Here is a 14,504-nt window from a genome sequence, read left to right on the forward strand (position 1 = left end):
TGAATCTTGAGGGATAACCATATAAATGCTAAGCATCTAGCCTCTCTACTTGACCTATTTCAAAACTCAAGGACCCTTTGTGGGCAGGCTCATCTTCCTTCTCCATTTTCACTGAGTGATTTTAAAAGGAGAGGGCTGCTGGTTGTGGTGGTGCACACTTATAATCCCAGCAGCTGAGAAAACTGAGGCAGGAGGATTGTAAGTTCAAAGTCAGCCTCAGCAACTTAGCAAGGCCCTAAGCAACTTAGCAAGACCTGTCTCTAAATAAAATATGAAAAAGGGGTAGGGATGTGGCTCGGTGGCTAAGTACCCCTAAGTTCAATCCCCAGTGCAAAAATGAATGAATGAATGAATAAATAAATAGCAGAGAGCTCCTTTGTTTTTTCTGTTTTATTTTTAACTCTTATGATTCTAAGTCCCAGGGTTTCTATTTGGCTTTTAGCCCCTTCCATAATTGGAGCTGATCCTCTTGATTAATTTCTCTCTTATATTTATCTAATACTATGACTCAACTCCTGGAGTACCCTGCTCTCCATGATCCTTGTGCTGAAACACTTCAGCTTTGTCCATGTCTGAAATTTATTCTTCTGTTTCTGGCCTGAATATTTTCCCTGTCCTCTGCCTCTGTAAGTCCTTTTCTTTGTCCCTTGGTTCAAGCTCAGGTTCAACCACTTCATCCACAAAAACCTTCTGGGCAGCTCCTCTTCCCTCTGAATCATTTTCCAATAATACTTATACTTTATAGAAATAAGTTCTTAACAGTGGATTGTGTGTCTTCTAATAGTGTTCCCTATGTGTTATTCTGTCCTCCTCATTGTAAGTGGTCCAAGAGGAGGCATTATGACTCAAACTTCTGCCCCACAGTAATTTATATTACAAAGAACAGACAGTCATCAGTACAATAGGCTGGCTAGAGGCCGATTACACTGAGTAGATGGACTCTTCTCCACAGATTAAGAAACTAACAATTCAGTGAGTTTAAGCATCCTAAGCCTTCAGCTTTAAATTCTCAATAAATTCTCAAATGCATCAATAAATTAAACGTTTCTCAATTTTCCAAAGAGTCTTCCCTCCCACCAGGGAGTCATTTTAAGGCTGACAAAGCATTTCTTTGTTGGAAAACTTTAGGAAACCACTGAAAAGTTGTCCCCATCTTTTCAAGGATATTCATATGTGGATACATTAGTCAGCTTTCTATTATGACAACAAAATCCTGAGATTATCAACTTAGAAGGAGGAAAGGTCTATTTAGCTTACAATTTTAGAGGTTTTAGTCCACAGTCTGTCAGTCCCAGTGCTTTGGGGCCTGTGGCAAGGCAACACATCCTGGCTGGAGTGCGCAGAAGAGCAAGGCACTTCCCTCTTGGCAGCTGGAAGCAGAGAAGAGAGGAAGAGGAGGGATCAAGTTCCTAATATCCCCTTCATGGGCACTCCCCCATTGACCTATGGCCCTCTATTTTGGCTTCACTTCTTAAAGGTTCCACTACCCCTAATTGCTCTAAGCTGGGGACCAAGCCTTTAATACTTGGGACTTTAGGGGGAGATTCCAGATCTAAACTATAACAGTAAATAAGCTTTATTCTATGTTGTAGATTTTAGAGCCACTACAAATCTGACAGTGAACTACATAGCTCTTATATAGCCTTTGGACTTTTTTGTCTTTATTCCCGTTCATTACAGTATTTGGGCACCTGTGTTTTAATAATTGGCAATCTATTTATACAATTAAAAGTATATAAGCTCCTTTGAAATGAAAGAGAATATCAGGCTCAGAATTTGAGACTCCCTTGTGTGATTTGTAGAAAACATGATAAAGGATCTTTTATGAAACAGATGTTCAGTTATTGCCAAATAAATATGAGAATAAAAGAAACAACATCAAGCTCTAGGGGACAAAAAGAACAGATTTTATGTGTGAATATCATACAAAAAATTCTTGACCAAATAGGAGATTTTCATTGTCACACATAATTCACAGATAACTCTCACATGAAAATTTATAGAATTTGTTAGAATTTCTGTGTAAATTTTTCACATATCCAACTGGACCTGAACAAAGAGATACTCAACTTCTGATGACATTGCAGCCAAGTTAAATGCTTTGACAGGATTTCAGTGAAGAAAGTACTAAGTTGATTAAGAAGAGAAACAAAATTAGAAAAGATACTTAATTTTTGTTATTGTCTGTGTGTTTTGCAGTGAGAGAATTAACCTGTTAATATTTGTAATATACTTAATAAAGACAAATGCATCAAGATTAGCAAATCAAATAATTTCCAAGTTGTATGACATCAAGTTTTATAATTTGTATATCTTAGCAAAGGTTAAATAGCAAATATTGAAGAGCTAAGAAAGCAGGCTTATATTGACCTTGACACTGTTCCATTTTGAGAAACCCAAATGGAACACATCTAAACTGAATGCAGTGACAATGAAAATTAATGCAGACCAGCTATGAAATCAAGAACTTTGTGTGTGTGAAAAGAACTCTTACGTGAGTCAGAGTGAAATTATGGGTAGCCTATATTTGTGGTATAATGTTCTGTGCTCATTTTCCCTTGCTTAGCAGTCCATACTGGAGGCTATTCCAGATGTACCAGTTCATTCCAATGGGTCTGCAGATGCGGGGCAGTCAGCTCATAGTGCATTGAGTGGTGAGTAACATGATCACCTATTGAACTTAAGCTGTGTCTTCTCACTTGTGTTTGGGAACTTGACACAGTAATGAGTTTCCTTTTTTAACTGTTACTTTTAATACATTTATTTTTATACCAATATATAAATACATAAAACAGTATACTTATTAGTGGGTTACCATGTGATGTTTCAATATATGCATACATGGGGTAATGGTTCCATCAGGTTAAATAGACTGTCACCCAAACATCATTTCTTTGTGGTGAAAACTTTCAAACTCCTTTCTTAAAATTTTTTTGGAATTTACAGTTCATTATCATCTTTTCTAGAAACCTTACCATATGATAGCACACCAGAACTCCCTGCTCCTGACTGCAACTTAGTACCCATCGACCAACTTTCCCCATCCCTCTTCCTCCCAGTAGTGAATTTTTAAAAGCAAAAAAGTATGTTTTTCTCCCCATTATTATTCTATTGCTTCCAGTATTCTCTCTTTCCTCTCACCTTCCAACACTTGATTCTGTCACAGAAGACAAAACTAATAGCCATGCTGGAAGCAGAGTTTCTTCCTCCTCTATCACCAGCCAATTATCACCAATTTAGAAACTCCTCACTTAAGCAGTGTCTTTGACTTGAGGCCTCTGCCCAGCAGTTGCAGGAAAACCAGGAAGCAGGCCACTTCCAAGACTCCCTAATTACTGCTCAGGAACACGTTTTTTGAGCAGCTAGCAACATACAGGATTACAGCGGTAGCTTTTATCTGGGTCTTTTCTTTCTGAGAGGTGGGCTCCCTACATGGCTCAGAATGGAATCTCAAATCCACCTGATAGATGGAAACAGGCTCTTGAGGGCCATGTACTTTTGTGATTGCTCAAAGTTTTCCGGAAGTATGTGCAATCATCTTCTAAAAACAGCCTGTACTTTCAGCATTCCCATCACAATTCAAAGAAATAGAGTTGATGAAATGTTCCAAAACTGACTCGATGATGATTGTCCAACACTAATGTGCTAAAAACCATTGGTTTGTACACTTTAAGTGATGTATTTCATGGCACATGAATAGTATCTCAATAAAGCTGTCACAAAACAAATCAAGGAGAAGGTATTTCCAGAAATTATTTATTTGTTATTATTTATTTGTATATAATGCCATATGGTAACCTAGCTCAAATTATGCCTCTAAAAGAAACATCAGTATGCAGTGGTCCTCTGGTTTTGGGGAATTGGCCTGTTTAATTGCTGCTCTCCAAAGACTTTGTCCATTTATCCTTAAGAAGTTAGAGTATTATTTAATATTTTTTCTACCTCTATTTTGAGGGCAAGCCTCCATATGACAAATAAAAACTCACAACTTTGTCATTTTTGAAATTCATGGCACACCCATTTACTGGGTTTCCAAATTTTAATGTAAAATTTTAATGTAAAATTAATCAGGTCTTCCATTAATTCTGCCTTTTGTTCCTTTTTGTTCCAGTTTGTCAAATTGTCAGTGTCTATAGAAGAGGGCAAAAGAGAATGAGTTCTTTTTGTAATCAAATAAATCATTACTTTGCACATAAACAGTTTTGCCAGGTAGTGAAACAAGATGACAAGCCAAAATCAATCAATAATCAGAGGATGGGATTGCTCACATAATTTATGGATTCCTTTGTTCTGGGTCAAGGAATCTTCTGTCCTAATTTTCAGACTAGCTGGAGAAAAGCAATTCTGTAGGGCATTATATATATATATATATATATATATATATATATATATATATATATATATATATATATATATATATATTACTCAGCAGACTTCTTCTTAATGTGTATCATACAAAGTCAGGTAACCAGCATCAAATAAAGAAATTCAGATTATTTCATCTGAACACACCTTGCAGTGAAGTCAAAATTCAATTTGAACACATCTTAAGAGGCAAATATTTCACAGTTAAAAAAAAAAATAAGAAGAGGAAGAAGTAAAAGTAGAGAGGAATTCCAGAATCTCTTCTTTCTTCCTCTGCTTCAAGCTTCTGACTCTCCAGTAAGTGACAGTGGGTCTGGATGGGCTTAATTTCAATATCACAGGAATATATAGAAATACCCTGCTTGGGGACTAATCCTCAAAAACTTTCATGAGACATAAAAGTCTAAAATTTGAAAAATAAGATTATATTGAAAGTTCATTTGGATAACAATAGAAATCTGTTCATGTGGAAGCTGATGACACCACAGCATTACTTAACTGATGTGCTGTGGGTAGTTTTGTGAATATTTTGTGCTTATTTTCCAGTACATGGTACTGCTTGATTAAGTGGCATATTAAATATTCTGTATCTTTTGTTTCTCTAGATGATTATCTGGAAAAGGACATTCCAGCAGAGACTGAAGAGGTGTCCTTTGAAGTATCTTATTCAGAAATGGTTACAGAGGCTCCAAAAAGAAATAGATCTAAGAAGTCAGAGATTAAGAATGAAGACTATGCTTTAACTGTAAGTCAAACCTTTCATGGTTATTCTAGTAACTTCCTGTTTCTGTTCCATGAGCCCAAACAAGGATTATTTTCTTTTTAATGTCTGAATATGCTCAAGGAGACTGGGAAGAGTGGGCTTCAGCATTGCATACCACCATTTTGGGGACTATTTATTATGTAGTGCACAGTTCGCCTGGGTGTACCTAGCAGTCCTGGGTTGAAAAAAGTTATGAATACATATGCTTGAATACTGCTTGACAGGTTGTTTTTAGTCAGCTTTCCATAACTGTGATAAATGTCTGAGACAAATCAACTTAATAAGAAAGATTTATTTTGGCTCACAGTTTGGGAGGTTTCAGTTTGTGGTTAGAAGGCCCATTGCTTTGGGGCCTGTGGGTAGGCAGACCATCGTGGCAGAAGCACACGGTAGAGTGAGCTGCTCACTCCATGCTGTTCAAGAAGCAAAGATCAAAGAGCAAGGGCCAGGGCTCTAATGTCCCTTTCAAGGACACCCTCCCCCCAATGACCTACTTTTCTTCCACTAGGCTCCACCTCCTACTGTTTCCACCACACATCAATAGCACCACAGGCTGGGGACCTTTAATTCATGGGACTTTGGGGGTAGATTCAAAATCCATACTATAGCACAGATGAAGTGGATTTTTCACCTGGTTTGTGAGTTTTCTTGCACTTCATATTCTTAATTCACATATAAGTCAGTGCACACCTTAACTATATGTGTTTTTATCTCTATAAATCACATATCACAAGGGGGCACAGGGCTGGGGCTGTAGCTGTGTTGCAGAGCATTTGTCTAGTATGTGTGAGGTACTGGGTTCAGTCCTTAGCACCACTTAAAAATAAGCAAATAAAATAAAGGTATGCTGTCCATATATAACTACAAAAAAAGGGGGTGTGAGTACAGCAGAAAGTTATAGTCATAACAATAAGAAGTAGAGCTCATAGGACAGACACTGAAGCTTACCAAACCCAATTCAGGAATTTATATTACTACATGATAGACAGAACTGATAACACATACACACACACACACACACACACACACACCTAGAGTGGTCTATCCTGAAAACCTACCACAGAGCTATATTACATTGATGTATTCACTGTTCAATAAATAATGCCTATATGAAGAGTTCATGATGTGGCGTCCTGAATATTCTCTTTTTATCAGGGATAGAGGCATGATGAGCAGGACTTGGGCAGTTTCAGGACTAAAGGAATGTCATCTGGAAATAGATTTTTTTTGGACCAGTCAGCCTGGACCATACCCAGACAACTGGCCCATGAGGGAGAGAAGAAGAGGAACGGGAAACGCTCTAAGACTCCCTGAGCAACCTCCACAGGCTTGACACTGCGCCACGTGTTCTAGTTGTATAGTGGACCCTATTGATTACTCCTATTTTACAAATGAGAACACTGAGGCCCAGGGAGGCTAAGTAACATGCCCAAAGCCCTGTAAGAACATATTTAAAGCCTAAAATGTGTCAAACTCCAAACCCTTTCTGGTCCCTAAGCAATCTTCATAAGGGAGGGCAGAATGCAACAGAAAAGGAAGCCTATGTAGTAGTCCGATTTCAAGGACAGTCCTTCCTTTTTGTTACAGAAGGGTCTCCAAGAGAGAATATTGCTCCTAGGTTTCCTCATCAAAGTTGTCTCTTTCTGAGGTCTGGCTCATTCAGGGTATAGGTCAGACCCCTAGGAAGAACTTGACATAGGGTTTAATACACAGTAGTTGCTCAATAAATGAGTGCAGTTCTTATTTATATTGTTGTTATTATGTATTACTACTTTTTTGTTTTGTTTTGTTGTACCAGGAATTGAACCCAAGGGCACTTAACCACTGAGCCACATCCCCAGTCTCTTTTTTTTTTAATATATTTTATTTGAAGACAGGATCTTGCTAAGTTGCTGAGGCTGATTTTGAACTTGTGATCCTCCTGATTCAGCCTCCTAAGCCTACCAGACCTTCCTTGGTTTCAAGAAGAAGGTGAAATAACCAACTGCTAATAGCACAAGATATGCCCTAAAGCACATCCTACATATGGTTTTACTTTTAAATGCTTGAAGTTCTGGGTGAGGATATAAGTGGTGGTACTTGCCTAGCATGTATGAGGCCCTGGGTTCAACCCTCAGCACCACAATATAAATACATGCAAACATAAACTTGGGGTTCGAGTGAAAAAATTGTTGATGAATGAATGAATGGGTATATAGTTTAATAACCCCCAAAAGCTCCAATATAGGGAACCTGAAACTGTGTTCTTGAGGCTTTATAATTTAAATAACTGTAGGATTTTTCTACTTCACCATACTTTTCAATACCAGATTTTCTGAGAGCAAAGCATACCTGTGGATGTTATATATGAATGATCTTTTGCTTGCTCCTTAGAGTCTTCACAACATTTCTAGGTTATTAAGATTTGTGGTTATTAATTTAGTGTATTTCCTCTCTTAGTGTAGAAATGAATAACATAACAGTATCATTGTCTTCAAAAGTAAGACATAGTAAGATTAGTTGTATTTTCTGTGAATTTTTTCTTTTTTAAGAATTTGGAATCATCTAAATATGGTTTTTAAGCAAAACTTGATTAGGAGACTATTAATTCTTTTTAAGTATGCAGTATAGCATACACGAATCCTAAATCAAGGAGATTTATTGTCAAAAAAAAAAAATCCAGATCTCTCCTGTGCTACACTTAGTTGTGTTCTTTGCTTGTGTGTGGCACATGTAATCCAGATTAAGGACCCACAGTGGGTACATTCCATGTGATGCTTGACATGTGTGTTGCTTGACAATACAGCATGTTGCCTTTAAAGGGCCATTTCCACAGTTATGATAGCACTGTTATCATGGACTTCAGACTACTGTTTTGCTTCTAGTTAGCATAATAGTGATCTGCAAATGTTCTCAAAACATACTCATAATATTTTTATGATGCAGTATGCTCTTCAGAGCTTTTTGCATGTTTTCTTCTATAGGTTTAGAGTGTCTGGGTGGTATCTGAGTGAAAGTATAATTTTCCTTTGCCATTAAAAATAAATATCTTCACTGTGTTATTTCAGAAACTCACTGTTCAGAAAACCAGACTTGGCTTAACCGAAGCAGGAGACCTATCTGCTGAGGACATGAAGAAAATTCGCCATCTCTCTCTGATTGAATTGACTGCCTTTTTTGATGCATTTGGAATTCAACTGAAAAGAAACAAAACAGAGAAAGTAAAAGGACGAGGTAACTTAGGAGACAGATGGCTTTGGTTTTTAATACTGACATGCTAGAATAAGACAGTACTTTTCTGATTTTATTTATTTATTTATTTTTCTTTCTCTCGTGACTGTGTGACATTGAAGACAATGGGATTTTTGGAGTTCCACTTACAGTCCTCCTGGACAATGACAGAAAGAAAGACCCTGAAGTGAAAGTTCCCCTTGTATTACAAAAAGTGAGTAGAACGCAAATGAATGAATGAGGAGGGAAGAGAGCCTTGTGCTTATGGTTGAGGACTTTGTAAACCCACTAATGAATTTTCCTTTAGGTTGAAAGACACTGAACCCTATTAGGAATGAGACCCTTGGCAATTTTTTACTTGTTCCAGGTAGCCTCACAATGGCCTGTAAGCATTGAGAACAGTTGGTCTTCCTATTATCTGCTTTCCATTACTGTAACAAAATATCTGAAGCTGGGTACTTGTAAGAAAAGAAGTTTATTTAGTTTAGTATTTTGGAGGCTGAAAGACCAGCTCTAGGGAAGTTCCCCGGAGCTGCCTGACCTTGTGGAGGGTGGTACCACACTGGTGGCAGCGTGTGTGAGAAGGAGAGCTCACATGGTCAGAGCAGAAGCCAGGGAGGGGGAGGGGCAGTCATGACCTCCCACTAGGCTCTGCCTCTTACAGGTTCCTCCACCTCAAGATCACCACACTAAGGACCACGCTTCTAGTACTAAACCCTTGGGGAATAAACCACATCCACCACCAGCAGCCTTGCCTGTTAGACACTGTCTGACCACAGAACATCAGAGGATGGACACAGTTTTGTTTTTTCCAATATTTTTTCAAATGTAAATTGTCCATATGTATGTGTGTGTATATTCATTCTGTCAGATAAAGCTGATAATTAATTACTATTTTAGTATATTTATGGAATATTTGCTAAGATATATCATAGACTAGATTTTTAAGAATTACTGTGTATGTGATCATTTTATAAATTTTTCAAACAAAGTTTAATAGACTTTAAAAATCATCTTGTTCTAGTGGTTTTCCAGGTATGACTGGGCAGATAGGATACTTTTAGACAATGAGAAGAATTTTGGTAGAAGAAGATACTTGATCTCTAGATTATTATGCAAGTATCTCTGCTGTAACTACCCTTGCTAAATAGCTGATTTACTTTTAAGTTATGTTCTTGTCTAATAGGCAGCAATTCACACTGATTTACCTAAGTATGCATTTATTCAACAGTGACATCCAGTGGCACAATTAAAATTCCAAGCCCTCAACACAAACCTTGTTGAATTTTAAGATGTTTTTGAATGATATATATATAAAACTGAAGAATTATAGTTACTTTACTCACACTAACAATTCTTCATCCCTCTTCTTGTCTTCCTATATTTTGCTACCAATACCACAAATTGAGATTCTCTCTTAAATCTGGGGACTTAAATTTGAGTTTGGGAACAGTCAGATAGATAGCCAGAGTACACTGGTGACACCTCTGTGCACAGGGCCCATCTACAACCACCTCTCCCCGGCAGGGCTGCACCATTGTTATCCACATAATATCCTTTGAGTCAGCCCAAAGCAACCTAAGGAGATCAGTGTTGTTAATCTCCTTTTTGCAATTGAGGCCACTGAGGCATAGGAAGGTGAAATAACTTACCCAAGATCACACAGCCAGCAAGAGCAGCGTGGAAAAGAAGGAACACAGTATGGATTCAGGCCCATAGTTCATGGTGACTCTTACGATTTTCTTCCCTGCTTTGAATGAAAACTATATGATGCCCTTTTTCCTCTATGTAAAGGAAAGAGTTCAAAGAAAAATTCATGGAAATCTGAGAAGACTCAACACTTAAATTTATGTTGTTATGTAAGCACAAAAACCTAGCACAGAACTTAGCAAATGGTAGCAAACAAAAGGCGCTCAAGAAGTGCTAGTTAAAGGCAGTCTGGAATTTTATCACATTAGTCACTCAATAAATGTTATTACTGTTGATGTTAAGTATTTCTCATTTAAGACAATTTGAGGTTGCCCTCTTTCACTCCTATAGGAGCGTCGTTTCTTTCTCGGGTTTTTTCTTCCTGAATATCTGTTTCTCTTTGTACCTAAAAGAACTACTTTAGTTCCAAGTGCCATCCTTTCTTTAAAGGAGATAAAGACACTGGATTCTCCTTTCACTGTGTGAAGTTTCACTTTTCTGTACCTCAGTTTTCTCAGTAGTAAAATGAAGAAAATAATAGTATCTACCTTATATAATTATTGCCAGAATTAAATAAAGTAATATATGTAAAATGCTGAGATTAGTATCTGAGCTGCAATACACAATAAGTAGTGATCCTATAACTTTTTTTTTTTTTAAAGCAACCATCACCACTGAGAGAACTCATGAGAGTGATTAACCTTTGAAATCCCTAACTTCTTGGTCAGATATCTGCAAGTCCCATAGGGTCTTAGCCAGGGTGATTACAAAGATTTAGAATCTTTTCTCACTGATCAGTCTTCAGAAGAGGAGATATAGTAGAAGTTCAATCTTAAAATGGTTAAGTGACAACATATTATACTGGTTAAGAAACAAAGCTTGGGAGAGCCAGTGCCATCTCTTGGAGCTTGATCTTGGGAAAGTTATGTAAGGACTCAAAATCACCATTTGCTCATTTGCTAATTGGAGGATTATTTTGACCTTTTAGAGTGGTCAAGAATAGTTAACACAGTAGTCAAGTACCAGTTGCATGTACATGCTCAATATGTTGATTATTGCTATCATCACTATTTCAGATGTTTATAATCCTATAGAGGTGCTTATTTTTGTAATATATCATTGCTTTCTAGTTTTTTGAGAAAGTCGAGGAATCAGGTCTGGAATCTGAAGGAATTTTTCGACTTTCAGGATGTACTGCCAAAGTCAAGGTACCTAACATTTTCTGTTCCTTGTTAGAAATCAAAGCTAGTTAGATCCAGCCCAAAGGAGCTTTGGGAATTTAGTCTTTGTTGATGTCGTTATTTACTTGATACGATCATTTGGCTCTTCCTAATATTCCTTGGTACCTATGATTATGTGTTTGTTTCATGATCCTTTTAAATTAAACAACATTAATAATAATAAACTGTAACAACAAAACAATACATCAAAAAACACTGCCTATTTTCAGTTTGAAAAGTCAAAATGCTCATCCCTGTTTTGAGTTAGCCACGTCAGCTTGCTGGGTTCCTTTTTGTCATGAAAGTCACTAAGCCAACAACGTGGGAGCCTGCCCTTCTTTCCATTTCCAGTTACTTTAAGCTTAGAGACATTCACTGGTTTTCCTTTTAGTTGAATTTCTTGTGAAAATTTGTAGCCATGGTCATAACACTGCAGTTCTAAAACCCAGTTCCACTTATGGTAATGTCAGTGTCCACGCACAACACCCCTCAAGCCATGTGCATCCTTTTACCTTGCCTTCTTACTTCTATAAAAGTGGGAACTCTACAAAAGAGTAAGGGGAAGAATCATTGAAAAGAAAAAGCTTTTGTCATTAATTTCCAGTAAAGTATCCCACTGCATCTTCTGATGGGCACACACGATGAAGAATTCATCCTTGTGCTGGGATCAGCCCTGGTTGGTGGATATTAAATAATGAACCTCTGAGAAAAAAGTCTCAGGGGAAGGCAAAAATGAATTTAGTTGTGGTTAGAATTATTCCAAGGAAATGCATAGAAACAGAAAGGTGTGTCTTCATTAATTCATTTTGGTACCTGTTTGGGGAAATTCTGTTTTGTATCCAGAAGTCTCAGGACTTTTTATAAAGAAGTGTTACAAGATTTTTTTAAGTGGAAACAGAGTAAATAGCATGTCTTTTTGATCCTCTAGAGAGCAGATGCTAAGAGGGATTAGCAGTGGAAGAGAGTTGTACTAAGGGATAGTGCTTCTGAAGGTTATCCTTTATAGAGGGCAGGAAGCAGGATTGGGCAGGGTGAGCCTCAGGCCACAGTGCAGGCCTGGCAGTTCCTCCTGTTAGGTGCCCTGCCCCGCCATGGACTGGGCTTCCTGCAGAGAAGGGGCCAACCGCCTGGAGAGTCAGCTGCTTGAATGTTTTGCAGATGCATGTGGCCAATTCTCTTTTGAAGGGAGATCTGAGCCCAGTACCAGGCCATTGACAGTGATGTCAGGGATTAAAGTACATTGGGAGTTTTGACTTCCCTGTTGGAGTTGGCTAAATATAGCTTCACGTGGAAGGCAGGTGAGTTTCTAATGGCTCCTTAGGGTTATGCTTTCCAAGTTCCATCTACTTCTTGCCTTTGTTTCTCAAATGACTGATTCTTAGATTCACTTCTGAATAAATGTATCCTGTATCTGAAGGTGGAAACTGTTACTAGTTTTGGTTAAATCTGTGGTTACCAGCAGAGTTAGAGACCTGAAATAAAGTCAACAAAATGAATTTCCTCAACAAAATCAGACTCCCATTGGAAAGCTACGTTTACATATATTCTGGCTGCTGTGTGTGTGTGTGTGTGTGTGTGTGTGCGCGCGCGCGTGCATACACAGGTGAGTTTGTGAGAAGCACAATGGATAAGATCTACTTTTCTTTTTCCTCAATAACCAATGGAAGAAAATATAGGATATCTCTTATGTGCAACAAGTTTAACCTTATAGCAAAAGATATTTTTCTTGAGCTAGTCTTTGACTGAAAAATGTTTATCAAAGGCTAATCGTTCCTTCAGAGTGTTCTTACAGGCAAATGCATTCCTGAACCACATTTAGGTCAAAGTCCCTTTTCTATCCTAATCGGTTTTATGTAGTGTCAGCCTATTTATTCTACTGCTTGTTAGTCCGAAAAATGTAATCCAGATGTTTTCATGGTTCAGGCTCCAAGAAACCAATGCAAAAGGAATCTGGGCCAGTGAGCAAAAAAAGGAAAGTTCTGCAGTTAGAAAGGCATTGAAACTTGACTTACTACAGAGGCTTTTATTCTTTCTCCTCAATTCAAACCTCAAACTACCTCTTTCTTCCCTTCCTTTCTTCCTTCCTTCCTTTTTTCCTTCCTTCCTTCCTTCTTCAGCCACTGTACTACATTTTCTAGGAATGTGCTTTGGAGAAAGTTTTTTTTTTTTTTTTTTTTTTTAATTCTACTGTAATGAGCCTCACCTTGTGCCAGTAAAAGACAGCAACTATTTGAGGCTTCACTATTGAACACCCAGCCTGGCTTTGTGTTTTAAACACTTAATAAGACTGACAGGGAGGCAGCCTTGAGAAGTTGCAAGGCTTTAGCCAAACAGAGACAAAAATGCAAGGCCAGTTCCCCTGTTGGAGGCTGCAGGTCATTTGGATCCAATTTATTGCTTTGGTGTGTTCAGTGATTTTCTTTTAAAAACACGGCAGAAATCTGAGCCAAACACTGGGGAGTATATTTTTTTATGGAAGAAGGCAGACAGTTTGACATGTGAGGTTCTCTTTTTTTTTTTTTGACTCATTTCCATTATTCCCTGGCAGCACTAAATGCTCTATAGTTACATTACCTGGCCTGTTAGTTTCTCTTCCTGAGCTGGTGGCTGCAGGCTAGTCATTGGCATTTGTATGAAAACTAAATTTTAGCAGGTTGTATTTCTGCTCCAAGGAGATTTAAGAACCTGAATTCCAACCCTTGCCTCTGGTCTCATTAACAGTTGACAGGAAAATTGACTTCTACACCCTCCAGGTGCTCCCTGCCTGTTTGAGGCCAAGTAAACTCACATCTGGTTTATGTGGTTTCATATTTAGGGCTACCGTGGAAATGTCATATACCCTCTAGCCTGCTCTGGTCAAAATCGGAAGAGGACGATCTTTCTCTTGGTGTTATTTTACACTAGCCATCTAGACAATAGATCATGTGGTGTTGTTGCCCAAACAATCACGCTTTATATGCATAGATTCCTGTAGGACTGACCCTGAAGACTGGAATAGACCTAGGAGGAGGGAGCAACCATTCTTTTTATGGTTGAATCGTATTCCATGGTGGGTCTGAACTGCATTTTCTTATCCGTTCATCAGTCGGTGGACACTTTAGTTAGTTTCCCTTTCTTGGTTGTTGTGTATAGTGCTGCAATGAATGGCTTGCCACTGTCTCTTTGAAAAACTTATTTCCTTTCCCTTGGACACATACCCATAGTGGGATGGCTGGATCATATGGTGGTTGTATTTTTAAAATTTTCAAGGAAGCTCC

General features: G+C 38.1%; 1 protein-coding gene across 3 annotated transcripts in view; it reads left to right on the plus strand.

Annotated features, from left to right (window-relative positions):
- Arhgap28 (Rho GTPase activating protein 28) overlaps window positions 1-14,504 on the plus strand; it is a 191,378-nt gene that overhangs the window by 141,960 nt on the left and 34,914 nt on the right. For 2 of the 3 annotated variants that reach the window (XM_046467442.2, XM_046467444.2), the window contains exons 6-10: window positions 2,567-2,654; window positions 4,971-5,110; window positions 8,176-8,341; window positions 8,461-8,552; window positions 11,158-11,235. In XM_046467442.2, the coding sequence (XP_046323398.1) occupies window positions 2,567-2,654; window positions 4,971-5,110; window positions 8,176-8,341; window positions 8,461-8,552; window positions 11,158-11,235 (564 nt within the window). The remainder of the gene's footprint in view (window positions 1-2,566; window positions 2,655-4,970; window positions 5,111-8,175; window positions 8,342-8,460; window positions 8,553-11,157; window positions 11,236-14,504) is intronic. The other variant, XM_046467443.2, reaches the window with a different exon arrangement.

Source organism: Marmota monax, unplaced genomic scaffold (assembly GCF_021218885.2).
Source record: "Marmota monax isolate L192 unplaced genomic scaffold, Marmota_monax_Labrador192_F-V1.1 WCK01_AAM20220418_F8-fsc00103, whole genome shotgun sequence".
In the NCBI taxonomy this organism is placed as follows: domain Eukaryota; kingdom Metazoa; phylum Chordata; class Mammalia; order Rodentia; family Sciuridae; genus Marmota; species Marmota monax.